The sequence below is a fragment of the Phalacrocorax aristotelis genome, chromosome 4 (assembly GCF_949628215.1).
Source record: "Phalacrocorax aristotelis chromosome 4, bGulAri2.1, whole genome shotgun sequence".
Lineage (NCBI taxonomy): Eukaryota > Metazoa > Chordata > Aves > Suliformes > Phalacrocoracidae > Phalacrocorax > Phalacrocorax aristotelis.
This window is the reverse complement of record NC_134279.1, coordinates 35,602,478-35,630,136: the sequence shown is the minus strand read 5'-3', so window position 1 is coordinate 35,630,136 and position 27,659 is coordinate 35,602,478. Positions and strand designations below refer to the sequence as shown.

Here is a 27,659-nt window from a genome sequence, read left to right as displayed (position 1 = left end):
GTAAGCAGGTTATATACATTACTATAATGACTGACAATTAAATGGCACAAATGGAATATTAAGATAATTCACAATCTGTGCATATGAAAACTATCTCCATATGACTGGTTCTGGCCCAGGTTAGGTTGGTAGTGACCAAAATCTGACAAATGAGGAAGAAACAACCATCAGTGTGGTCGCAAGACACATAGCTCTGCTGATCTCTCAAGTGTTGTGTCTCACACAAATGTTTTACACACTTCTGTTACATAAGGCAGTGGCATGAGGAAGGCCATCGCATAACCACATGCATCATTTATGACAGTATATCTTATTTGTATGGGGTTTGTGTGACAAGGTTTTGGTAGTGGGGGACTACAGGGGTGCCTTCATTTGAGAAGCTGCTAGAAGCTTCCCCTACATCCAACAGAGCCCATGCCAGGTGGTTCCAGGACAGACCCACTGCTGGCCAGGGCTGAGCCCATCAGTGGTGGTGGTAGTGTCTTTGGGATAACATATTTCAGAAGGGAGAACAAAAAAATCCTGTGCAACTGCAGCCAGAGAGAGGAGTGAGAATACATGACAGAAACAACTCTGCAGACACCGAGGTCAGTGAAGAAGGAGGGGGACGAGGAAGTCCAGGTGCCAGGGCAGAGATTCTCCTACAGCTCGTGGTGGTTAATGGTGGAGCAGATATCCACCTGCAGCCTGGGGAGGACCCACACCAGAGCAGGTACATGAGCCTGAAGGAGGCTGTGACCCCATGGGAAGCCCACACTGGAGCAGGCTCCTGCCAGGACCTGTGGCTCCATGGAGAGAGGAGCCCAGGCTGGAGCAGGTTTGCTGGCAGGACTTGTGACCCCATGGGGTCTGGAGCAGTCTGTTCCTGCCAGACTGCACCCTGTGGAAGGGACCCACACTGGAGCAGTTCATGAAGAACTGCAGCCCATGGGAAGGACCAACTTTGGAGAAGTTCATGGAGACTGCTGTGGGAGGGACCCCATGCTGGAGCAGGGTAAGAGTGTGAGGAGTCCTCCCCGTGAGGAGGAAGGAGCAGCAGAGACAATGTGTGATGAACTGACCGCAACCGCCATTCCCCATCCCCCATCGCCGGTCAGGGGGAGGAGGTAGAGAAATCGGGAGTGAAGTTGAGCCTGGGAAGAAGGGAGGGGTGGGGGGAAAGGTGTTTTAAGATTTGGCTTTATTTCGCATTACCCTACTCTGATTTGACTGGTAAGAAATTAAGCTAATTTTCCCAAGTTGAGTCTGTTTTGCCTGTGACGGTAATTGGTGACTGATCTCTCCCTGTCCTTATGTTGACCCATGAGATTTTTGGTACTTTTTCTCTCCCCCCGTCCAGCTAAGGAAGGGAGTGATAAAGCAGCTTTGGTGGCACCTGGCATCCAGCCAGGGTCAACCCACTACACTGCCCCTAGTCCCTTGTTCAATTATTTTACCACAAGCATGTCACTTATGCAATGATGCAAGGAAAGCTTTAACAACCACAAACAACTGTTAGTTAAAACCTACACCGCTTTACTCCTATCCCTGTATTAAAGTATTACAACTAGCCAGCTGGAGAGCTTATCAAAGAGCCAAAGGGATACAAATCTGGTGTCTTAAATTAGACTTCAAAACACTGATCTACAAGCAGTATGAAAATCACCGAATACTAACCGCAGGCTTTATTACTTAAACAAGCTAAATGTACATCAACTCAGAAAAAGCATAACAACAACCATCCTCACCATACTACTTTTAACTGCTGTGGCACTGAAGTTGAGCGTAAGGCCAGGCTCTGTAGTCAACCGTGGCAGGAAAAAGGCAAAGGACTCCTCTTCGGGCTTCTTCTGGTGAATAAAGCGAGCCATTCCTAAAATACTTCTCCTGCTTTATTGGGAAAACCAGAAAGCTTTGTTAGGTTTTTTTTTTTCTTTCAAATAAACAAAAAAGATTATTTGCCAGGACCTATAATTACGTCAACTGATCTTTCCTTGAAAACGTTCTTCACAAAATACAGCCCATAAAGCTGTAACCTACTAGTAGGGAGTCAGCGTAACTTATGTGCATCCCCCTCCGCCTCCACTCTTCCACCTGCAAGACAACTGTGGTTTTCACAGCTCTACCTCCTTATTCTGGAAAGGGGCTGATGTCACTGATCTCACAAGAATTGCTCAGTCACAGTGACTGCTTCCTTCTCAACATCCCCAGTATGCAGTATCCACTAGGCCAGGGACTAAAAACCTTAAAAGCTAATCAGAGTACTCCTGATAAGACCACCATGCCACCTGTGATGAAGGACTCATCCAACTCCGTAAATGATACAATAAAACATGCTTTCACTACTTTCACACTGGGTCGCTGTGGTGGGGTTATTATAGTCAGAACATTATTTATGTTCTAAAATTCGGACATGTGAAACGTTTAGTTATGGCTGGCAGTGCCTTGAAATGGAAGTCGGGGGTGTCCGGGGTGCTCTGAAACTCCAGGTGCCCCAGGACAACTAACTCAAGTGCAGGAAGGTAAAAAAATGTTTGTTCTAATTAAGAATACTTCAGAACAGAAATATTCTTTCTTACAGAACTGTACTGGCTTGAATTAAGAACCTCAACAGATTCTGTACAGACCTGCAGGCTTCCCCATGTCTTATTTTTTGCCATCTTTCATAAAGTTCACTTGCAAGTTCAGAATCCACATCCCAGGCAGAACGGTCCAGAGAGAGACTCTTCAGCCAAAGCACATTTGCTAAAACGATAACAGATTTTTCATATTTTACAGAAAGTACATTTGCTTCGTTCATCAATCTACTTCTGAACACGAATAATCAGTATCTGCAAAGGGTCCAGACACAAAAATAAAAAAGGCAACCCACATTTTCCCTTCAAAGCAAGCATATATGAGGGTATATATATTTTTGTTCATATCTGAGTTGCTTAAAGAAATAGATCTGCAAAACCACAGTAATTCTGCATGCAAACAAGAGTATGGGTATTGCACAGGCTTTGTATGCTCTAGTAAGCCCTTTTTACTGTTGCTGTTTCTAATGGATGCCATTGAAAAATCACGACGTTATCAGTAGTTGTTACAGAGAACTCTCCACTGATGCCAATACAGTATCAAGATCGTATACTATTCTCTACATAGTGGTACAAAATTGTAATATCACGTCATAGCAGGGAGCAAAACAAATCCCACAGTTTGGCAGAAATGGTGTTTTCATTTTAGCTTCTCTTTTCAAGGTGCTGATAATTTTCTCAAATTCTCAAGATAAAATTGCAAGGCTTTAAATCAGTCTGAAGATTAATGCCTTTTAGAAAGTTAGACTCATATTGGTTCAAGCATTTTCACACAGCAGAAAGGAGTTATAAAAATAAATTTATTTTGAAAGAAAACAAAAATGGCTTATTTTGAAAGTACATGCACATTATTTTCAATCCTTAGTATTTAAAGTAACCAACTGAGATTGATCATGACTGGAATAATCCAGCTACAAGGTTCTTTATGTCAGTATTTTCAGGATTGTGCATTAGACTTTCTATTTAACAAGTACTAGTATGGTAAATTAGAGGGCAGAATACCTCTATGTAAAGTTCTGATAATGTGTATTATTAGAATGGAAAGAAAGTAAGCAACGAAGGCATACTTGTACCATCAATATTCTTTTATATAGATTTAAAAAAATACCCCAGTCCAAACACTTGCTTCTAAGATAGGTACCTAAGTGTACATATGTATCAGTAACTCTTCAAGCCACAGGTTTCCACGTCTCTTCAATTCTCCTTTTTACGTTTGACTGACTACTGTTGCCTTCTTCATATCCTCATACAAAAATACGTTTTAGAAAAGCATCATCTTGAAATCACATTCAGGAGAGCACTCACTTAAACATTTTAAAGGCTATGGAACCCAGCTGCCTAAGGAAATTCCTTACTGAGCAGAGATTTAAAAAACCTCACTATTCTGAATCAGCCTCTATCAGACTCAACATTCTTCAGGCAGTATGATGGCCATGTAATACCTAACTCTGTATTTTGGTAAATGCCAGCCAGGTACTTAAAGCAGCTCCCAGCTTTACAGTATGAGTTAGATCCCTCAGTTCCAGAAAGAATGAGACCCCTTCTTTCTGTTTCACATGATACAGCGTTAAGGATGCTGTTTTATAAGCCCGATAAATGATCTTTTGCAGAAATCTATGAAATTATTGCTGTGAGAAACAGATAAAGAGAAGGCCTTCAAATTTAACTCTGGCCAAAGGCAGGATATTGGTCAACATCTATTTTTTGTTTTTTATCAAAGACTTCCCAGGATCTGGACCCAGATTATGCATATTTTCTAATCACTTTGAGCTAGTTGACAGCTTTATCATTCTACCTCAAAATCTCTGGAGAATGTGCACATGAAGAAAGCAAGGAGCACTACATCGCCAATGAGAATTTACAAGAGAAAATTAAATATTAAGTTCAAAAAAATGTTGCAAGACAGAACAATAGCTTAGCATGTGCTACAGCACTAGAGGTCTGAAATACTGCACAGTGTACCCAGTTACTCAAAGCCATTTATAGGCTCCCAGAAAAATGGATGTTTTTAAAAGACATAAAAATAAGTACTTGTATGAAAATCTCAGTATTCTCATTACAAGTCGTGCTACATAAAATGAATTTTCTATACTAAAACTACCATCAGATGCCTAAAAAAACCCAAGACAAGTCTACCTGAATCAGACTTTCCCAAGTAACACTGAATATCACAGTGGGCAATGGCTTCGAAATGAAGATCTCCCTGCTGGAAAAACAAAACAAAAAATACAACTGACCATATGACAAAACAACAAGACAAATTCCAGTTTCTCACTGCATAATTTGGACGAGTCAAAGAAGAGAATTAAGGTTGCCTAGAGAACTGTAATTCCATCGCTGTTTAACTCTGGGGGCTTAACTTCTCCAGCTACAGAATGGCTTCACAGCGTGGTCTGGTACTGAGTTTTTCTTTCAGGACTAAGGGTCAGATTTCTGGCCTAAGAAAGGGGCTGATGCAGTTCGGTTCGTAGTGCATAATACTCATTCAACACAACTGAATATGATACCTTGGACACAGCTGAATATATCTGCAGAGGTATTTCAAACATTACTCCCACATTTGTGGCCAAACAAATACTAGAAAGCACATTCGTTACAGTGTCTTTCACACTGAGCTTCAAAGAAAATACATTCCAGCAGCCTGGAGGTAGAGTCAGGGGTTCAGCAAAGTTCAGAATCTAGAAAGAATCAAACAACACCTGAATTAGAACTGGTACAGTATTTTTGGTGCAAGTGCTATCTTGAAGAATGTAAACTTTCTCTTCCTTCCTTCCTTGTGCGATCACACACACATATGTGCCCATAACTGATCCATACAGCGCACAGATGTGAATCTCCTATCTAAATACATGAAGAGCCAATTAGACGCCTACATCATGTGCGTATTCATAAACCAGATTTGTCTGGTTTGAATCAAACAATTGTGCGAGTAAATTATTGGCTTCGCCTTCTAAACTTCAAAGCTCATCTATGTACTAAAGACTTCCATTACAGCCTATGAAGAAATGCTGAATCCTATAGAGCAGAAACAACACATGCAACAATTCTAAGAACAGAGCAATAGCCTATAATTTGATGCATCTGTAGCTGCAACTCAAATGAAAGAACAGTTGCTAATAAAACAATACAAAAACAAGCTGGACAGTGAATGATGCCTTTTGAGACAGTAAGCTCTTCAGGACCTAACAGTTACAGATGTATGTATACCTTTATTTTTAACTGTTTTCAACCAGCTCTGAGAATGCCATATTCTCTGAAGAATCGATTTTGTATACCAAAGGACCACATCCTTAAATCAAGGACAAAACATTGTATGAAGCAGAAATAAAGCTTACCTTTAAAATATCCTTTGTTTCTCTGGCTATGAAGACTTCATTCAGTTCAACGCTGAAGTCAAAGTTATTTGTAAACCATACAGACCACAATCCTGAAGTATTATGATGTGGTTCTATATGAAACAATGCTGCAGAAGGATCTACGTCAAAATATCTGTAAGTACAGAAGAAAAATAAATACATCTGCAATTGTCCTTGAGCACACATAAGCGGTCCATCCAAGAGAAGACGACTGTAGTATTCTTGCATAATGAGGCTTTTTTAAGGTTTCAAGGAGAAAGAACAACATTATTTCCTTTGGAATACTTACATATAATATCAGAGTAAAAATTGACATGAACAACGTAAAGAGGTAGCCAGGTAAACACTCTACTCTCTTGCTATGCTATAGTACAGTATCGCCTACGGCTTTGTGATATGGTATTTGAATGAAAGTGGCAAACAAAGCCTGAAGAAAGGACTTCACATTCTTTCTACTATCCTGCTTCTGCACTGGACTAAGAAGGATAGTGGAAATTTTATCACAGACTCTAAGCAACGTTTACATGGTATGAGCTGCTACAGCGTATGTTTTTACTGGCTCCTGAAATTCTTCCTGGACAATACACAGAACTATTGCTTGAAATGTCACGTCTGTTTTGGCAAATGACACAGCAACAGCAGGAAGAAGTCTCTTCACTGTCCTTGGAACTGTTCAGTGACAAAGCAAGCTAACCTAATCTCTTTAAGAAGGGTACAATATTCTTACAATATCAGTGAATGTTAACTAATAAAAATCCACTGTCAACCTACCCTTCCATGATAGGACAGGAAAGACAGGCTTTTAGTGTTGTAGTGCCTTCCAATAGATTATTATTCTTCTTGTCAGCATAAGGACTTTCACTGTCACAGGATACAGCTGGGCAAAGAACATACAGGAGAATACAACATCATTGAGATTGAAAGCACATCTGCAATGATTTTCTTGTGAGGACTTGGAAGAACACTATGAAGGGGACCGTTTGCTAGTCCAATTCTCATGCAGGTGAGCAAATCATCTAATTGCTTATGTCCTAATTCTCTGAGGTTTCAAACCTTTCTTTAAGAAAAATTTATGAATGCTACACCCTGCCAAAAACCACACACACAACAAGGCTGTGAGGAGCAATCTGGCCAATTTTAACCATGCGCTACTGGCACAGCATTCTTACTTATCAGTGCACACTGCCTCCTTTTAATAAATGAAAAACTGCTCTGAAAAAAAGAATCACAACATATAGTCCCTTCTGTCTTCTGATTTGCCCTTTTTTGCTACGCAAAACAAATCCCAGTGTCATTTTGAAAGCAGGCTGTTTCATAAACGTTTAAAGCCTATGCACTGCAGACTAGTGGTCAGAATAGGAAACAGGCTGGAGTCAGGAATGCTTAAACGTTAATCTTTGCTCTTCCACAAACATGCCTGGTCTCAGGCAAGCCTCTTCAATGATCCTGCCAAGAAATGTCATAGAAAATGACCACCCAAGCACAATAGCCTTTTAGAAAATATATTGGAAACAGAAAAATAACCACAAATTATAAAAGGATGTTGAAAAAGCATATTCAATAATTATGCTTATTGTAAAATCAGCTAACATTTTAGCAAATGTTTTCTTCCCCTTTTTGAAATATGTATAGCTTAGAACCTTCGATTGGCATAAGAGGAAGCATATATACACAAAAATGGTGGAAACAATTAGCAAAAAGAATTCATCCTCCTTCTCAAAAAAATTCAGGCAAGTTGATTTGGAGATCTTTCAGGGTCACTATCTGCTGAAAACAGTTAGCCTTTTACAATCAGATCCTGTTTAATCATATTATCTATAAGTATACGTATCCTGTACCTTTACAAGAAATAGAAGCAACTTTTGTAAAGTTAGTAGATGATGAAGAAAGCAGTACTGGCTCAAACTCCACAGGTGATGTGTCTTTTTGTGACAACTGCCGTATTTCCTGCATGAAGACAAGACACAATGATCCTTGTAGCAGTACTACCGTTATTATTGTAGTTCCTGTATTAGTGTACCTGCTTGCCAAATTTGCAAGCAAATATCTGGCATTTTCTCACATCTAAATCAACCCATGGATTTTTGTTCAAGTTAACAGCTCTGATGTCTTAAAAAAAATCCATCACTGAACTACAGCTTGTCATCTGGAAGATCTATTAGACATATGGGCACATTTTAGAAATATAGAAGCATGACATTTGCCAGCAGCCAAACCAATCTGCTATTAGAGAGTAAGCCAGTGGGCTAATTAATTCCCCAATCATATTCAACACTCTAAAATGTGACTTCCTGAAGCCCATGATTACCTGTATATACACAAGGCTGTTCCCAGAATGCATGACGTACACATCTACTGAGGAATCACCTGTCCAAAAGAACAAACGCTGAGGTAAGTTCACCAAGGATGGAAGCATTCTTGCTTTGTCAGATACTTATATGAGAAACAATCCCAATTTAAATTTAAAATCTTTATGTGCCAGCTACCCTTTTAAAAGGGAGGAACTATTCACATCTTAAGCTGGCAATCGTTTCATAGAGTAAAAATCCACTCAACAATGATTTTTGCCACAAACATGAAGCAAGCATCAACAAAGAATCTTCCTTCATCATCTCCTAAATCCGAGATGGAGCACAGCTCACCCCTTTCCTATGGGCAGGGAGACAGGAGGCACAGCTGAAAGAAAGGAGGATGGCTAACACTGCCACAACTTTCTAAGTCTAAGTGCCAACCTATCAACAAGCACGAGAGTCCAGTAAAAACTGTTCTGTATATGCACACAGCTACACAACATCCTGGCTCACCTGCTTTGAACCACAAGCATTCTCAGGAGAGAATGTGAAGCTGGATTCAGTGCTTAAAACAGGAATGGTCCTATCACCTGGTAGGGTAGTAACCTATTGACTAGAGCAACAGGAGATGGATATAACTCAGCCTTCATCTGCCAATAAGGTAGTACAGCTATATTGGGTAACCACCCTTCGTCACTGGCAAAGCTATGTTACTGTCCACAGGACACTGCAAAGATGTAGAGGACCAGAAGAAGAGCAGCAGGACAGAACGAGAGATGACTATTATACCAGGGTGGTCATCACACTTCCACGAAGGAAGAAAACCTGAGCTCTTGCCCTTGCTTTTACTTGAATTACATCAGTAGACACAGGCTGACACAAAAAGACATTCTCCCAATTCACCAGCCACAACTTCTAATAATGAGTATGCTTTACTCAGCTGCTTAAAAGCAAGACTACATGTGCCAACTTCCAAGAGAGGGTTCAAGACGTTGATCCTGAGTGAGCAGATGCTCCACATACCCACAGCTGTTTAAAGCACATACTCCTCTTCAACCTTTCCAGCTGGCTAGTTCCCCTGGGCAGACCTTGCCTACCTGGTGTCCCACACTAGGTGCTAAAACATGTGCTATGTACCGAGACTGACACAGCACCATATTCCCTTTTGTTAGATCTTTCCCTCAAGACCACACCTCATTTAATTATACAAATGGAAGGCAAGCAAGCATTGCTCTTTGATATGGTAAAGCCACCACCGGTACTGATGGAGCAAGACATGGAACTTCCCAGAGACAGCAAGTCCAAAGGACTTACATGACCAACTTCTAACACAGCGATGACTTATAGTTGCATTATATTTAATAGAAAACAGCCTTAAAAGCATAATTCTAGTACTTTAGCTATCAAAAGTGTTAACAGCAAGCACTCTTGACACAACAGATGTGAACAATTCTCCACCAGCATCAGAATAAACTTACGGCCACAACTTGACACAACAAAGCACTGGCATCTCACTGGCAGGGAAACTAGGTTTACAGTGGGTATTTCAGTTTCAGCTCTGTGTAAATATCACATTACAGAACAGGCATGGGGGGAACAGCATATATTGTTTTGTGACGAGATCTTGAACGGAGCTTCTCAAAAGACAATTGTTCTTTTTTTACTAGTGTGTTAAAAAATACTATTTTAATCTGGATTCTTAAGCAGATCCTTCTTCAATCAGAAAGTAAAATTTGCAGAAATGTCTAGAAAGCTATTAAAACAGACTGCAAAGCTCTATAAATAATTTAAAATCCCCTGGATTTAGAGGATTTGTTCGACCAATAAACGTAGCATAAAGAAACTGCAAGGAGTTGATTGTTTTGCCTGTGGAATTCTAGCTTACAAGAACAAATGATGCGCACTTCTGTATTTCCTCATTACCCTACTTTCCACAACAGCTGCTATCCCCAGTACTGTATGAACCACTCTGCCTTCGTAGTCCTATTATGGTTAATTTAATTAATGGGACACCAGAAATTCAGTTGTAGAAATTGAAGGACCATGACATCTTTCTGTATTACTTAAGCAGATGCATAAGCACAGGGGATTGAAGAACAAAACAGATATATTTACAATTGTTACCTTTATAAAGAGGACTGCGATAAGAGTAACTTTGCCCTAAACAAAGCAGCTGACAAGCCGTGTTTAACTAAACTGATTTGTTTTCACTTACACACAAAATTCAGCTGTCACTGAATTTGATTCAATTTAGCACATCAAATTACAATTTATTAATAAAACCAAATTTAGTACAATTAACAGTCATATGTAGGACTTACCCGAGGTCTTCGTTTTTTCCATTGCTACATAAACTACAAAAAGATTCTCCAGTAAGTATTGTCTGTGCTCCACAAAATCTTGCTGGGCATTTTCCATTCTTACCATTAGGCTCATTTCTAGCAGCATTGGGTTATCGGACATAAAACAGCAACTCTGGAGTGAGACAAGGGGATATGGTGTGTGTATGGTGGGGGAGGGAACAGAAAAAATGCATTACAGTAAGGTATCTCGAGAAGTTAATCGCAGGTATTACTGGTAAGATTTCCAGCACCAAGTGCTGGCAAAACAGCAGTAATTAGGACCTCTGCTAAAATCTCAGCAGAAACCAAAGACAGTGCAGATACAGACAGCACAGTGAAAACAAAGATGAAAAACAACTAAAAAGGACACTGAACCTTGAAAGAATGCAAATTTATAAACTGTCTTAGTCAGTCTCACCTCAGGGACTGCAAAACAGTTTCCTTTGTTAAATCCTCTGCCTTCAATAAAATCTGCCATAAACAGACTGATGCATGTGTCTTAATGGTAGGAAGACAGTTCATGTTCACTGGTCTGTTTATAGTTAATTTTTCCAAATCCTGTGTTTTTTGTCTCCATTTCTCACTGAAGTAATTTTAAAAAAACAAACATACATGTACAATTCTTAATAGAAAACACTGTTGTCTGGCTAGATTACTTCAGATAAATACAAACAGGATCTTATTTCCATCTTGAAATAGTGGCTGCTTTTAAAACAGCTGAGTCTTAGCAACTACAAAAACAGAGACACCATTTCACAAAAAATTAAAGCCAACAAAGCAAAACAAAACTAGACAATCAACAGAAACATAAATTTTCCCTGCATCACACCATGAAGTTTGCTAAACTCAGGCTCCAGTGCCCTACCAAGAGGACTAATTTGCTCAGGAGGAGGAGGACAAGGAGAAAACCTCCAGCCCTGGCACATCAAGTGCTCTCATGAAGCAGCAGCAGAATGCCTTCAGATAATCCGAAGTGCCACAAGTTGGTACAGCGGGAGCTGTGAAGTGTCTTGGGAATGGGATGCCAGTTCACCGCACACACACCACCAAAGAAACCCTCAGCACTTGCAATGGCTGCCAGGAGCTGGAGAGGAGGCCACTGTGGAGACGGGAGCACAGGAATGATGCGCCCTTGGGAAGCTCACATGTAAGAGCAGGCAGCTGCACTACGTGCAATCTCAAACGTTCAGGTGCATCTCAAGCCTAGCCTTATTCACCAATGAAACACAAGAATCAAACATGGGAGTAAAACAGCACAGCATTGCTGCAATGTGTAACGTATAGGAAAACAGCTACGGAGTCTGGGCCTCATCACACTTGACGACAGAAAAGTGCTACAGGCCACAGTGCAGGCATGTGTATCTGATCCAACAAAATCTCCCACTGGCTACAGTCATCCCTGTGAATCCACACCCATTTATTGTGTGAGGACATTTGAGGAGAGAAGGGAAGAGGAGATTCAGATGGCACTGCCCAGGAGGAGGAGACCTACTGTCCTGACTGCTCAGAGCTTTTGGAGGGGTCTTTGCTGCTAACAAGCTTGCCCCTCCTCAGCTCTGCCCAACACCAAGGCCAGCTTCAAAGCCTCCTGAGCACACAGACAACCCAGACTTCAGCCTCTCAGCTCCTTGATCCCTTGTCAGTGTGAACCAGAAACTTCTGAAATGTTACTGGAGAAAGGAAATTACAGGAATCTAATCACTTTTGGACTCAATGTAAGTAATACAACACCCACACATTAAAACACTTAGCCTGGTGGGTTAATTTTAGGTTTTCTTGGGGGGGGTGGGGGGTGGGGGTGGTGTCTTTTTCCACCTCCCCCTCTCCTAAAGGTTATAGTGTGATGTGTGTGACATCTAATTTATACCACAGGATACGGTTTTATAATAGCATAGCTAAAAGCACAATTCCCCTTTAAACTGAGACACTGGAAATTGCATTGTTGCTAAAACTTCCAGAGCTCTGGAAAATGCCCCTTTTAAACTTGGATTAAGACTTAAGGAGGTGTAAACAGATAATAAAACATACCTTAACTTGCTGATATGCATCATTAATTAAACTGCATTCAAGATGAACATGTAAGAGACTGGCATTCATAGTTTCTACCTGTAAGAAAGAAAAGTGAAGAAAATGTCAAGTGCATTGCTTCAAAATATGTTATCATATAAATCCAATTCACACACCACAATTTATAAAGATAATAGGACTGTTTCCACTTTTGCATCACACAGCAGTGTAAGGAAATTTTTTAAAATAAAAACAGTTACTCTGTACAGTAGGCCAGCAATCAATCTCCAGTTCTCAGGACCTCTATCAATATCTGCTTACTTATCAAACTATTATTATACATGATTATTAAATATTTATATAGCACCAACATGAGCAACACTTACAAACGTTCATATGTCAATATAACTGTATCCAACAGAGCCTTTTTTGTATAATATTAAAGCTTCTTTCCTTGTTTTGTGTATGTTTTCTTTGCTGATTGGATACTGAAATACAATTGCTAGGCCAAGAACGTAATGTTTCTTGGACATGGTCTGACACATAGGCTTCATGCCAAAATGGACAGACAGAAAATACTTGTTTTGCCTTTTTATTGATTGGCAAGAGAAAAGAAAAGGAAAGACGACATTGATTGTGCCAGCTTGTAAAGCACTCATAAATCTAACAGGGCAACAGTGCCAACAAAGCCAAGCATAGTTCATGGAAGCTATCTGGTAATCTGGACTGCCAAATTACTTGCACAGACTGCTCAGCCAGTATATTGTGATTCTAAATTAAAAAAAAAAAAAAATTCAGAATGACAGACCTGTCACTCTATCAGTGCCTTAATTACAGCAAAATTACCTGGTGGTTTTGAGACTGCTGTGGAACCCCACCAGTTTCTCTTGCAATATTGAACTAAATATCTGAGTGAGATATCTACAGGTTCAAGTTTCTGAAGGTGTCGATGCAACTGACTTTAAAGGATTTCAGTAATTCGATGCTGAAAAACGGAACTGGGAAGGTTTTAACATATCCGACACCCTATTTTGTATCTCCCTGGGACAGGCAGAAGGGGGCAGGATGCAGCTGAGCTGAGAGCAGATTTACCACACACATGGAATTTCAGGGTGTCCAGTTTTATAAAAGCACAGCCAGAAGGAAGCCAACATACATTTGCATTTCTGATTCAATAGAATTTCATACCAAAATGACTGGGGCTTCACACAAGAGGGCGATGTAACCTCTGCAAAGGTAGTTAGCAGTGACCCAAACCCTGTCCCCAGTACAGCTCTCGGCTGGATGCAAACCCCTGCCACCTCCTTTCTTTTTTATAAACGCTATTGTCCTCATCAAATTTTGAGAGCAGAAAAAAAAAACCCCATTTGATTCCAAAACATGCATCACTTACTAACCTCTCACAGCTATCACTGCGAGTGGAGTTTTAACAAGGCAGTAAGATTATATAAAGACCAACTTTGGGGGTCAATTTTCTGGTCAAATAAACCTTGATGCTTATTCTCAGTGGTTCTTGAGAGACCACTGCTGCTTTCATGGTCCTAAATAAGGAGTTGTTAGGCCTTATTCAATGCCATTGTAGTTCAAAGTAGTTTAAGACCCCACACCCCCATTAAAAAAAAAAAATCAGCTAAATCATATTTTTTTTCCTTTTTTTTTAACTTGACTTGGCAAAGGTCTACATGGGAAACTGCTTTCACCTTAAAATTGAAGCTGCTAATGGTGAAAAAAAAATGTTACTAGGGTGTATTTGATGTTGACCTGTTTTCTATGGGAATTTTTTATTTCTCTTTGTAAAGCTGTCTTCAGAAAAGGAAAAGGTTTTTCATTTATCTAAGGCAGACAACAGATGCGTAACTGTCATGCCTACCATCTTACAATGCTGGCAGGACAGCTGTGTTAACCATAAAGAGAAGATAAAGCATCTGAGAAGAAAATCCTATCAGAAGCAGAGTTTCCAAGACGACAAACCCAGGACCACGGCCACATCTCCCAGCAGTGGAAGTGCTCCATTTATACTGTAAATATCACTGCCTATGAATCTGTGCAGAGAGCTGAGTTATGCAGCATACGTTTGCACCAGAGGTGAACTGAAAGTGAGAGGCACAGTGCAAGGGGGAAAGTTAGAAAGAGTGCTGCAAAGCAGTACAACCACTGCCACTTCATCACCTGGTGCCGCTATTTTGTATTTGGTACACATGCATCCACGCTTACATGTACACACACACTCAGGACCCACAAATCCTATATGAACTGAATAGGGTAGCCTGATAGAAGCCACACGGATGAAATTCTTACCAGATTTCGTTAGTCCTTACATTTAAATTTTAAAGAAACAGATGCCTCTCAAAAAAAACCTAAAAACCTGAACCATCTGATCTGCAAGGAGCCCTGCTCTCCTGGCAAAGGTCTAGGAATCTCACCAAGGGACGGTACAGTAGGCAATTACTTATGAAATAATTCATCCATCAGAAGAGAGACGGAGCATCAGCAGGACGGCTGGCACAGGGCAGCTAAACAGCCAGCAAGCAATCATAGACCCAAGGTCACTTTTACGGGAAGAATTCCTTATCCTGCCTTAGGTGCCCTGTCAATCAGACATGGCTCTATACAAGATTTTCACAGAGATATCCTTGCATCATTATCAGGACTGTAGAGTTCAAACCACTTCCTGGAGTTTGGCCACAGTATAATTTAAAAAGAACAAACTCTGAACAAGCCTCCCCTTCTTCCGGCAGGGTGATGCTTCAGAGTTTCTGTCCTGGACAGTCCCTGGCTCTAAAGAGCTATTTCCACTCTAAATGGTGTTAATAAGCTGTCCCTGTAATAACGACTCAGTAGAGTTTCATCAGTTTTTTGCAGGCAGTTATCAGGATGGCACATCAAGAAAACTCTGCTGTGCTACCTTCCTTCTCCACACCCAAGCACCCCACTTGCACACATTTGCTTCTTTGCTCCTCCGTCCACTGGCACAAAACATAGCTTAAGGAGACTTTGGTTCCTGCCAGTACTTGCAGTATTTCCCACGTTGTTGGTTTATAAACTCCGAACTCCTCTGGGAAGTCAGCAAAGTGATGCCTGTGTCTCCTATGATACGACATTCCACCCTGCAGGTTATTCCATTGACATTTCCAGTGTGTTTGTACAGCATTTTGAAAACAACGAGGCAGTGATGTAGCTGCCCAGTTAGTGCCATCCAAATATTAAACAATGCCAAAAAGCAGGCAACTGGAGCAAAGAGTACACCCAGAAGCTGAATAAACAAAGATGACCTATATGGGCTCCACCATCTGTTACGGCTTAGTGGTAACTAGCCACTGCTGAATGGCCACGTGGACATACTATGAATTCACAGTGTTGGACACAGCTCTTCTTCCCTCCCAGTGAGTGAGCCAGGAGCCCAGAAATCCTGGGATCCAGGACCACAGCCAGAGCACGCCAATCCTGAACCCTTCAAAAGCTGAAACTTTGAAAAGAGTAACAGAAAGGAGGTGAAATTCAGCAGTAGAAATGGCAACTTTGTCTTTCTTTTTCTTATTAATCACAAGCAATTCGGCTAAAAAAAAACCCTGGGTGAATGATGGAGAAAAAAGAAAGGCCTGCCCACCTTTGCCTATTAAAGGATAAAAACAACCCACAAAATCAATGACAGATCATTTTCCACAAAAAAATGCAAACGCAAACCTGTCATATACTGTATTTCCAATGGAAATACTACTGTAGAGGTAAAGTTTCATCTATAATCCCCAGGGATGTATTGTATTTCCAACATAATTACTCTGTAGAGGCAAAAGGTCATCCATATCTCTATGTACAATTCTGGCCATTCACCTTCAAAAGAAATTTTTACAAATCGGAGAAGCTGCAGAAAGGAGTTGTCAATTTGCTTAAGAAACAGGCAGCCCATCACTGAAGAAGACACTACAGATCACCGACCATTCAGCTTGGCAAAGCAAACGCTGAAAGATGCAATGCCACCTACAAATGCTTCGGGGTATAAGCATCAGAAGCAGGAGAAGTTATATGAAATAAATGGGTATCTTAAAGAAATACAAACCGGCCACAAAGCAATTCAGATTGGAAGTCAGGTGTAGGTTTCCAACCACCAAAGGAAGAACAACTATTTGGGGTTATGGTAACAATGCCTCCAGCAGTTCTGAGAAGCCATTTTACCAAGCACATGATGGGACTAAGTGACGTTACCTTTCTGGCCCTGACGATCAAGGATGTCAGTATTACCAAACAGCTTAAACACAATCACCTTTAAAACAGGAGACAACAGAGGCAAAAAATAGACACATACTATGCAGCACTCAGCCTTCTCACAGGTTTCCAAGCAGTATCAGTAGACTTCAGAGGTAAGGATACCTTTAGGGTACCAAACTAGACATTGTTGCCCAAGGTTACAACTCATTCATCCCAAGATGACAAGGGATATGTAAATGAGGCTTATGCCACCCTGAACTGAGACTGGTATTTTACTTCAGTTAAAAATAAGCAAGGGAAAGCAAATGTGCACAGTTAAGTGAGTACAACTGGTTTGTTTTAAATGCTTTTTCACTACAAATCTCCATTCTATGTTTAGTAGTTATGCATCCTTAAGTTTGCACACGTGTAGTCACTCACTCAAACCTCACAGGCCTCTCTTCCTTGCACAGCTTCTGAGACTAAAATATGAACTGGACAAAATAAAATCATACCAATTTTCATGAGATCTGGATCAGAGTATCAGTAGGGTGAACTGAAGGAGGCACTTTTGGACAGAACAGGTATCTGTAGAGCAACATTTTTCTAAAAGGAACCCAAACTCAAGCCATAAGCTCCTCTTCAGTATTTAGATCTTGTCTACCACCTTCAACAGCTGAGGAGCCTGTCCCTCTGCTGCATCATTGCTGTCCAAATTGCTAACATTCAGTGAACATAAGAGTAACTCCACAATTATGGCCCGGCACAGGAAAATCACACCCAGAGCTAGGAGAACTGAGTCAACACTCTCTCACAACTCATGTCCTGTGACAAGACTGGTGCCAGGTGGTACCATGCACAACTGCCAAACATGACCTCAGGCTTGTACTCTAGAGAAATAAAGCATAGGAAAACGTTCCTCACTAAACAGTACGGAAAATGTCAAATGCTCCCCAAAACTTCTCTACTCAGGAATTCAGAACTGTGAAGCAGCAGAGTCTGCATCCAAACTTCAGACAGTAGCTGACAACAACCCATCGAGCTAGATATGACGATGCAGACATGTGATGAACAGCATCCAAAGAACCCTTCTCAGTTCGACATCTAGCACCCCAAATTACAAAACCTGAAGACTTTTGGTTCCTTTGCAAGAGTCCATCTGTGTATGCCCGCAAGAAAGCACACCTGTGTGGTTACAGGAAAGGGACTGGTACAGAGGAAAAGAAAGGAAGATAAGGCAATTGTGCATTATCCTTGGCTAGGGGTAAGATTGACCTAACATACACATAGCAGACTGAAAGATATGACCTAAGCTGAGAATGTTTCTCAGGTAGAACAGCAGAAGACATCATGAAGGCAATCAACGCAGCTCACATTTAGGTAAAAGATTAAATTCTAAACATGTTTTTGAAAAAAAAAAAACCTAAATCTGTGTACAATACAGAAGGAAATCTGAAAGGTCAATTTTTCCAGTTAGTCATCTGCTTGAAAGGTTCTGTATAGCCTGGAAGACTATGACAATACCTGCAACTGCAACCAAATGATAGAAATTGTTAAAGCTTCTTTCAATTGAAACAGTTATGCCTTGTAAATCCACCTTGCTGTATTCTCCACAGCTCCCCGCTTTAGTCAAGCTGAGGTCAGCAAAGCTGTTACCGTCAGCACTGATACAGGCAGGAGGGGATACTCCAGCCTGACTCCCAGCTCTTGTTCCCATCTACGCAGCATGCCATGCTTTTTAACTGTGGTACCTGCTCTGAACTGGTGTTGGGAACAGGTCTGAAGGAAAAACAGAACCAACCAAAACAGTGTCCTCCCCCCCGCCCCAACTTTATAGTACAAAGTTATTTTTTTCAGGACAGTTCAATTCTCCAGTTTAGTTCAGAGCAGGGCCTCACAAATACTTTTGCCGGCACAACTGAGAGGACACCACACCACAGGAGCACGAATGAGAACAAGTGGAAATAGTTTAAATGCCAAAGACTGTCTCATAAAACCGAAACACCAGCTGATCACAGCAGTCCTGCATCTTGCAACCTCTCTCCTGCAGTAACTGGTACTTGGACTTTTTGTTAACGTTCCTTGCATCCCAACAACCTGAGGACAAAAGCCTTTTATGTCTAAGAAGATTTGTATTTCATCTCCATTTGAAACGTATACTGTACCAGTGTGTGTGATGCCTGGATGTTTTGCATGTGTGGAAGCAGTAAGTAGGCATCTGATAGCTGCGCTCTAGGTCCTTCTGGAGAAGATGTCGGAGTTCCTGTTCCAAAAACCTGGTGTTAAAACAAAAAAGGTCATTTCATCAGCACCTAGTATTTCAGATATCACAGTAACATACAAAACTGTTTTGCTAATAATAACAATCTTCTCAAGAAACAGATTGGTTTTTCAAATTAGATGCTTTTAAAAGACAATTTATAAAGTTCCAATGAGGAAAGTAACTATACGTGTGAATGGTACTGTAGCAACTTCACTCATTCAGGCCCTGTCACAAAAACAAAACAAAGCACCTACCAGCAGCACATCAGGTTATCTCAAAAATAAGGTATCTAAACTCTCTTACTACTCTTCAGGCAATTACAATATACATATCACCATCTGGCAGTGCAGTAATTTCCAGAAAAACTTTATTACTAGTCCAATTGCATATCGAATTCAATGGCTTTGCCTTAAAAATTAAGTAAAATCATTTTTTATCATTTTGGTTTTTTAAAGTCCGCAGTTTTCAGAGCACTATAAGATTTGCAAGTTGAATGTTTTTACTGCATTCATATTCCACTCCACCAAGATTAGTTTACGACAATGAAATGCAAGATAATGGGGAAATAAAATATTAATTAGAGGTTAAGAAAATTGCCGTGGGGTTTTTCACTTGTATGCAAAGATTTTTTTTTTTTTTTTTAAACAGAAAAAAACCCCACATTTTTAATTAAGAGGATAATACAATGCATTCTATATTCACTGAAGATCTGACTACAGATAGAAAATATCAGATCAAAGGCAATATGCTTTTTTTTTTTTTATGGAGGCATTTACAAAGTACATTTTACTATAATGATACCTCTTCTCCATTTGGGTGCATCTCTGTACATACTGTTGCATAAATGCATTAGGAACATCGAACATGTTTCAAGGCTTTTGGGCTCTCAAGGGCACTGTAACTGTGCATCGACCACTCAAGTTATGCCCGATTTTGAAACTCTTAAATTTAATACAGGCTGAAATCGTGGGCAGCTACTTCCTCTGTCTCAGGTGGCTGGTGAACTGATTTATGAAAGCCAGTCCATTTATGATTTTAGCAGCAGTCCAACAGGAGACAAACTGATTTTTTGGTGGCACTGACAACTGCTTCCACACAAACTGATAAAAGGCCTTGGCTGAGCTGACCAGGCAATAAATCAAGGGGTCAGGAATGAGTGCAAGGAGAGGAGAGATGTCAAAAAAAAAGGTCAATCACTCTATAACACACTCTTCCCTCATCCTTGATGAAAAGTTCCTGCTAAATGTGGCATTACCTCTAATAAATACTATATAATTATTAAAAAACATGTATTTCAATTGAACTTACCTATGCTTCAATTTAAGGAGCTTTGTTTTCTAGCACAGTATCAAGGTACGTGAATGGAATAGCTGGATGGCTGATTAAAGCTAGCATTGTTTTTAAATCACTGAATTCAGAGTTAGATTTTTCTTTACCAAATTAATAAAAGCAAAGATTTTGGAGTATATAATGTCTCTTCCAAAAATTAAAAAAAAAAAGCTTAAGATTTGCTTGAACTCACTAGTTAATCTGACAATAGACGGCTTTAATGCACAACCATTAGTTCAACTCTCATGTTTTAAGGGCCTAAACCTCTCACCCTGTCCTACATCCCCAATGTGTTTACATAAAAGCCTGCAGGGTAGCTGAAAACCACCTAAAATATTTGCTAAATAGGTTTCCCATGATGAATGTATTCCAGCACAGTGCAGTCTAGACTACAGCATTACATGAAACCAGCTAGTAGTGACAGGACTATGATCTTGTAACTACAGATATACAAACACACCTAGTTTTACTACTGTAAGTAGCCCCACTAACAGTAGCAATTTTAACCATAAACATGTATGAGGGATCACGAGACTAGCAGGATCTGGTAAAAGGGGTGAATTGTAAATATTACCCCACCTAATTTATATCAGGAATTCAATGAGCTTTGAACATCTCTAAGTTCAGAATGTATGAAAATCACTTTTTAAAACACAAGTAAATCCAAATCTCAAGCTACAAATAAGATTAGTTACCTGATATGAAAGTACTCCATGAGATGAGGTATTTATAAATAATGAGCTTTCAATACTGCCTTCTTCTGTTGGCAGGAAGAGTACTCTGAAAGAAATTTTTCCCATTGCTGGAATCACCTGCAGAGACCACAAAGAAGCTTGCTTGCTCGGTACCAGTGATCACAACACCCACCGTTCAGTCGCAGGGCCCAACAGACATTTCCACATGTACACCCCTATCTGTAGATCCCACTAAGCAGAACCTCAGCCCTGAGAAGTTTTATCTGTCCACAACTCTTGACTCTTACTATGGAGGACAACTAAGTCCACCCATCAACTCGCCATATTATGGCTGGAGCTTCTTGGCCAGCTAGGGCCTCGTTAGTCCGGACTCCTTTTTGCACGAGAGGTTAAATCATGCAGCACCAACAGCCTCTGCGTGCACAAAAATGCTTCCCTGCATATAGATACCTATTATGAAGTGAATCAATCCTCCCTGTGATATATAGTCAAACAAGTCAACGCTGAACTTGGGCAACACAATTAGTAACCAAATAGGTCTAACTGAAAGAACAATGACGTTTATGTCCACAATAATACCCGTTCAGCCATAGTAAAAACACAAATCGGATGAAAGTATAATAAAAACCCTTTGCACATCAGCAGAGGATAAAATCCAGGCTTCATCAAACCGAGATTCTTAATGTGCGTTATATTGTTATACATCGTTAAAAAAATTCAGAGTTAAAATAATGGCCTTAGATCATAAGGCAATTCTGCTCATAATTCCAATACCAAATGCATAAAACATTTCACTGCAGCTCTTTTTGAGGAATATGCAAGACCATTCAAAAGACTGAAAATTCAAGGCTATGAAATACCCACATGCCTGTGGATTACTGCATAATGCTGCACAGAGCAGAATGAGATTTAAACAGCCTCTTTAACACCGAAAAATTCTTCTCTTCTCTGGTACTGTAAAACACATTTCCTACTGTAGGTTTTAGGTGTCTTCTCCCTTACCAGCCTAGGTAGAAGTGAGCAAAGAGAAAAAAAAGCTAGCAAAACAGAAAAAAAGTTTGAGGTCCTACAAAAAAGCACGAAGAGAAAACACAGAATGAACAGCTTAGGCCAAAGGAAGCACGAAGGCTTGGCACTTGGCCACTACATAGTTTCCAAAAGTACATCAACACTCACCCGGCTATGAGCAGGAGACACATGAAACTGTCTAGTAGCTGTAAACACTGAATTCACTACAACTTCTCTATCTCTGCTAGGGTTGTAGGCATGCAGCATTTTAGCTTTGGGTAACCCCAGTAATCTAAACGGGGGGGGGGAAAAAGAGAAAGAAATTATTCACTTTATAAGCACAGGCAATGCACAAAAAAAGCCACAAACACAAATCACTAAAACATGTGGGTCTGCAACAATTTCCTAGTTGTAATTATTCTTTGGAAACATGCCAAACAAATTTTGCCCTTTGCTATACAAAGACAAATAAGTAACATTGGAATGAGAGGTGTACTTAGCAAAAACTCATTTGAGTCACTAGGAGTTTAAGAAAAAAACAACCCCTACAAGGCACAAAGTTTTGAATGAAAAAGCTTAAATAACCGAAGTCTTGTTTTGTCAGCTAAAGCAACAATTCTCTTAAGCCTTTTGCTTTAGCTGATACGTCCTAAAACCCAGCATTTTATATGTTCATTCTGTGCATCCTCTGAAACATTCCTTCAACTCACAAGGGGACCGTGTTTCTTTTCAGTTACTGATAGACCAAAGGCTGATTATCATTTAATAATAATTTTTAAAGTTTTCTTAGAGGAGAACTAAAAAAAAATACCAAAGGTTAACAAACCAAAAACCTCTCAAGTATTCTACCAGTATGTTTTGCCTGAGACTTTCTGGATTTTATTTTCAGAAGTTAAAGGAAGCAACAAGCTCCCCCTCAACTAAGGAGGCAATTTTTCAAAAAAATTAACAACCAGCATGAAGAATCACCTGAAATGTACCCAGAACGTGTTATGGTTCCCTATTCCCCTTTCCTCCTTCCTAGAACTACGTTGATTTTCACTTACAAATTATTGCAAGGCAAGAAACACAGTTCCAACTCTGTGGCAATTGCTATTTCTCTCTTTTTCAGATGGCATGATCTCAGCTAACGCTCTTTACCCAAATGTAGCCCAGTATAGTTGTTCCTCCCTGCTTCATTATTAATCAAAATAACAATAATGTAAGATACTCACTGCATCCCAAAATGCAGAACTGATGGGTGAAAATGCAAGGCCTTCCCATTTGGAGCCATCTTTGCTGAGAAGCTGAAAAAAAGGGAAAAGAAGCCACAATTAATATTTAGTGGGCATGACGCTACACATTGCAGGGAAGAAAGATACATTACAGGCTCTGACTCTATGTTCTGAACCCACTCTATTTCCAAATCTTTTCATACATTCCTCTCGCCACCATAAGACTGACCTTTTAAGAAGGTTTCCATACAACAGCACATGCTGGAAAGCTCATGCCAATAGAAGCGCAGTTTGATAAGTATCCCATTTTAGAGGCAATGCTGGCTTGGACAACCTCCCTTCCTTGCACACACACCCCCTTCGGTCATGCTAATACACCTGTTTATGGGGCTGCGCGGTGAACTACAGAGGGAAAACAACTTAAGAGAGTCCTGGGGAATGCAAATTACGTCAGTGTGGAGCAGATCCCCAGTCTTGTCAGTCTGACATTCACACAAGCACTGGTATGAGCGCATCTGAGAGCGGCAGAGGTAGAGGGGTAAATAGCAGCTTGGGCAAAAGCCGACATCAAAAGAAGTGCTTGCCTAGCTGTGGCTTTAATGCAAAAGCCAACTGGTTTCTTATATGCAAAAGACAGTAAGAAATAATGTGGAACACACACATCATCATCTTTCCTTTGCCCTAGGAAAATTCACAATAAAGATCCCATCAGTTCTAGAACATTTTTAGCTTATTTTGACATGAGTCCATGCCCTATAACAGAAATCTCAGGATATTTTCACCACTTTCTCAACTAAAACTTGTCCTCCACAAGTCCCAGCAACCACAGTGGTAAAAAACAAGCCCAGCACTTGTTCATTACATCTATGTACCCAGTGCTATGCTTTTAAAAAACTTCTGTAGAAGCAGTCTGCATGTTGCATAGCCGGAACTGGTTTCATCTTTACTGGATGATGCTAATAAGCATCCTAGCAAGGGTGAGTCTGAGAAGGGAGGGATGGACTGTGGTCTCGTAAGTTACCCAGCAGCTTTGCATAATGTGTGGTAGTACAGTTAATTGGTCCCCAATTTAAAAATGTAGTTCTGTAACATTATACCTTTAATACATTAAACTACCTACATAATTCTGTTGTTATATTCTAAACCAATATAGACATCGTAATTTATTACCCAGTCAGGAAAAATCATGTTTATTATTATGAAAACCCACAACTTCTATGAAAACACTTCTCATACAAGGGAGCAAACGCCCTTGCTGCTGTAACAGGAGGAATGCAATATATCCAGGTAGCATTTCTGGGGAGCTGCTAGAAAATCATGAAAGAACAGAGGATGCAGAACAACAAAGTCTGGGTGAGTGACAGTCTCCTTCCAACCACCTTGTCTCTGCCCCAGCCAACTCTTGCTCCGTTCCTAGACACGCTGCAGAAGCCAGCACCTGCTTCCCCTTCCAAAAGTCAGCCTCAGAGACGTACCCAGAAAGGAAGCCTGAGTACTGTTGTTGTAAACACACAAATTAAAATTCCTACCACAGTAAAAGCTCCAGACATTTGGGGGAAGGCACATTTCTTAAGGGTTCTCAAATCCTTTTCTTACGTGCACACACACATATAGCAAAATAAAAGTTACGCCAGTGGTTTATGACTACAGTATCACCTTGAACCCCATCACCGCTTAAGTTTCATCTTACAGGTACTGCTGAAATAGCTTTTCCCACCAGAAAAACCTTTGCTGAGAAGGGCAAAAAGCTGAGTGCTCCTCTGTGCCAATTCATGTAATTGGCAGTGGCTCTCCAAGGCTTACTAATCTTCCTTCTGGGGAGCTCTAGCAGCATCAGCTCTTTTCCTCTCAGCCCTCGCTCTCTGCAATAGGCACCCAATGCACTGGGTGCAAATGCGGCTGTGAACATAGAACACATCTCATTCGGTTTGGGTGAACAAGGCCATGCTGTAGCACTGGTTCTTAAAAATGCACTGTATTACTATTCAGTCAACAATCACAGCCAACCCTCTACTAGTCAGAAAACGGGAAAAGCCCTGTGAGATCAGTAGCAGCAAGGATCCCAGGGCTGCCATCCCATTCCTTCTGGAGGAGGCAGCCTGGACCTAGGATGGCTGAAGCTAAGTCTCAGCAAACAAACTCTGCAAGCTCTGAGCTGATTCCTAAGCACAGAGGTAATTTCAGAGCATCCCTGCACACCGCTCCCCAGCAGACCCAGGAACATGACATCCAGCTTCTGCTCTGCACCCCACAAAAGCTGCCAAATTACTCCAAGCCCCAGCCTGGCCCCAAAAGCAGAAAAGCCACATTCCTACGGTGCTGTGCTCATAACCCGGCGTGGTGGCCAGCTCCAGGGCTTCTGCACCGCTTCGCAGCAGGCCCAAAGCAGTGCCAAAAAAATAACTTGAGCGCTGAGTTTATTCAGCGGCAGGACTAGTGGAAAGAGAGATCCACCACTGTTTTGGGGTTCTCTCTGCCACCAAGGGAGAAGACGGCAGGTTGGAACAGTGGGAATGGGCAGGGGATCATTCTGTCCATCACACCTGAACAACCAGGATGCATTTTAAAGCCCACTACTATAGAAAGAAAGGGACAGGCCCATCTATATTAAAAATGTAATTCTCCAATGTGTTACCACAAGTCTCTCAACGCCAGCTGGAAGCTGGCAGAACTCCCTTCTGCATCCCCGTGCTCCAAACACAATTCAACACATTCAAATCTCCACCGGGGATCCAAAAGGGAAATAAATGTCAAAGGCAATTTTTTAAGACATTTAAAACTTGAAGTCACTCCTTAAAACAAAGCATTTACTTTCTGAATTTATTTTTTTTTTCTTTTTTAAAGAACCTCATCTCACTAATAGATGCACTTCAAATTATACCAAAAATTTCTCTTTTGGCTGCAGATGGCATGTCCAAAAAACTACATGGGTCATTTCATGAGAATGTTACAGGCCTGAGAAAGGCACACAAATATCAGCTTAAGAATGGAAGCCTTGAAACAACAAATGTGGAGAAACAGTCCTCTTTGTAACAGAAAGAGCCAGGTTTCCAGCTACTTTTTAATTGCTTTTAAAATCAGCTAACATCACATTAAGCATGCTAACAAAGCCGACTCCGCACTCAATGGCATCTCTCTGTTTTTTCAGGCAAGATCAGTTGAACACCAACTTTTGAATGATAAATTTTGATACAGCAGGACAATTCCAACATTTCAGAGGACATTTTTAAGTACAAGTGAACAGAACTGGAGGGAAATGGGAGCAAGAAACAGAAGAGGAAAAGGAATTCCTAGCAACTACTTTACACACTTAGTAGCAATTGCCTTTGTACCAAAAAACTAGTTTGACTGGCCCCATGATCAACTTTCCAGCCTAACAATTCAACACCCTCCCTCCTCTCCATCCTCACAATGTATTTAAAACGCTGACAGCGTGAACCATCCATCTCCAGAAAGAATAAGAACAGCTGAAACATTAGGGAGGAGAGGGAGGGCTCCACGCAGTCACCCAGAGCAGGGGGAAGATGGGGGGCAGGCTCTGAGGGGAAGGAGAGGGTCAGCCTAAAAGACCCGCAGCTCCAGCTCATCACCCGGACTCACACAAAACATCCAGCAGAAAGGGGGACATCCTGAGCGTGCACACTTCCCCTTGGCAAGCATCCCCGGTGCCAGTAAGGTGGATGGGGAGCACACAAAGAGGGGCCAGAGGCGAAGGTGGGGTGAGGAAGAGGGGTGACACCAGGGGAGCAGACCAGGATGGAGAGATGCAAGAACCCTCAATCACCTGTGCAAGCAGAGAAACACATCACCCTAGAGCAGCAGGTTTGGTTTGGGCTTCTTGTTGGTTTTTTGTTTTTTTTTTTTTTAAAAGGAGAAGGAGCTGTAAAATCTTAAGCCCTCCACTGAGAAGCCCAAGAGGAAAAGGGCATCAGAGGAACATGTAGAAGTTCCAGATTTTTACAACATTTCCTGCTCCAGGAAAGAACATTTTTGCGTCCTGCTGATGTGGGACTAACAAAAGGGGATGCTAATACAGGGATGCTCACTACACACATGCTGAGCATGCTGTTAAATACATAGCTGAAATTGTTTTCCCTTGCTTTTTTCAATTCTGTTACTCTTTGATGTAAAAGCAGATAAACAACTAGGTCAGTATGATTTTTAATATATTTATTTACAGCCCCAAACCCTAATATTTATATATCATGTATACTATACACAAACATTTGTTCCAAATAGCAAAGACACCTTTACTTCCCCCAAAGTACAACAGAAAAAGATCTTTCTTTCTAGTGAGATATGAATAATACTGTTAGCTAAAAATCACAAGTACTTCTCCTAAAAATCCAAACAAAAGGCCAAATCTGCTCTGAATAAATTGCTGGGGTTTGTGTTGGTGGTGTCTGGTTGTGTG

The 27,659-nt window shown here is 40.8% G+C and overlaps 1 protein-coding gene across 9 annotated transcripts in view; it reads right to left on the bottom strand.

The window, feature by feature from the left end:
* Positions 1–27,659, bottom strand: part of TMEM131L (transmembrane 131 like) — an 83,369-nt gene that overhangs the window by 24,334 nt on the left and 31,376 nt on the right. For 6 of the 9 annotated variants that reach the window (XR_012660301.1, XR_012660302.1, XR_012660300.1 and 3 more), the window contains 14 exons: positions 23,246–23,317; positions 22,200–22,323; positions 21,024–21,140; positions 18,902–19,012; positions 12,573–12,650; positions 10,524–10,677; positions 8,220–8,278; positions 7,750–7,858; positions 6,683–6,788; positions 5,891–6,044; positions 5,063–5,233; positions 4,692–4,761; positions 2,607–2,724; positions 1,728–1,869 (listed from right to left, as the gene is read on the bottom strand). Coding sequence is in view for 6 of the 9 variants with exons in the window: in XM_075090970.1 (XP_074947071.1) it covers positions 1,728–1,869; positions 2,607–2,724; positions 4,692–4,761; positions 5,063–5,233; positions 5,891–6,044; positions 6,683–6,788; positions 7,750–7,858; positions 8,220–8,278; positions 10,524–10,677; positions 12,573–12,650; positions 18,902–19,012; positions 21,024–21,140; positions 22,200–22,323; positions 23,246–23,317 (1,585 nt within the window). In the remaining 3 variants the exon portion in view is untranslated. Of the gene's footprint in view, positions 1–1,727; positions 1,870–2,606; positions 2,725–4,691; positions 4,762–5,062; positions 5,234–5,890; positions 6,045–6,682; positions 6,789–7,749; positions 7,859–8,219; positions 8,279–10,523; positions 10,678–10,962; positions 11,128–12,572; positions 12,651–18,901; positions 19,013–21,023; positions 21,141–22,199; positions 22,324–23,245; positions 23,318–27,659 lie in introns of those variants that run through there. The other 3 variants (XM_075090971.1, XM_075090976.1, XM_075090975.1) reach the window with 2 other exon arrangements.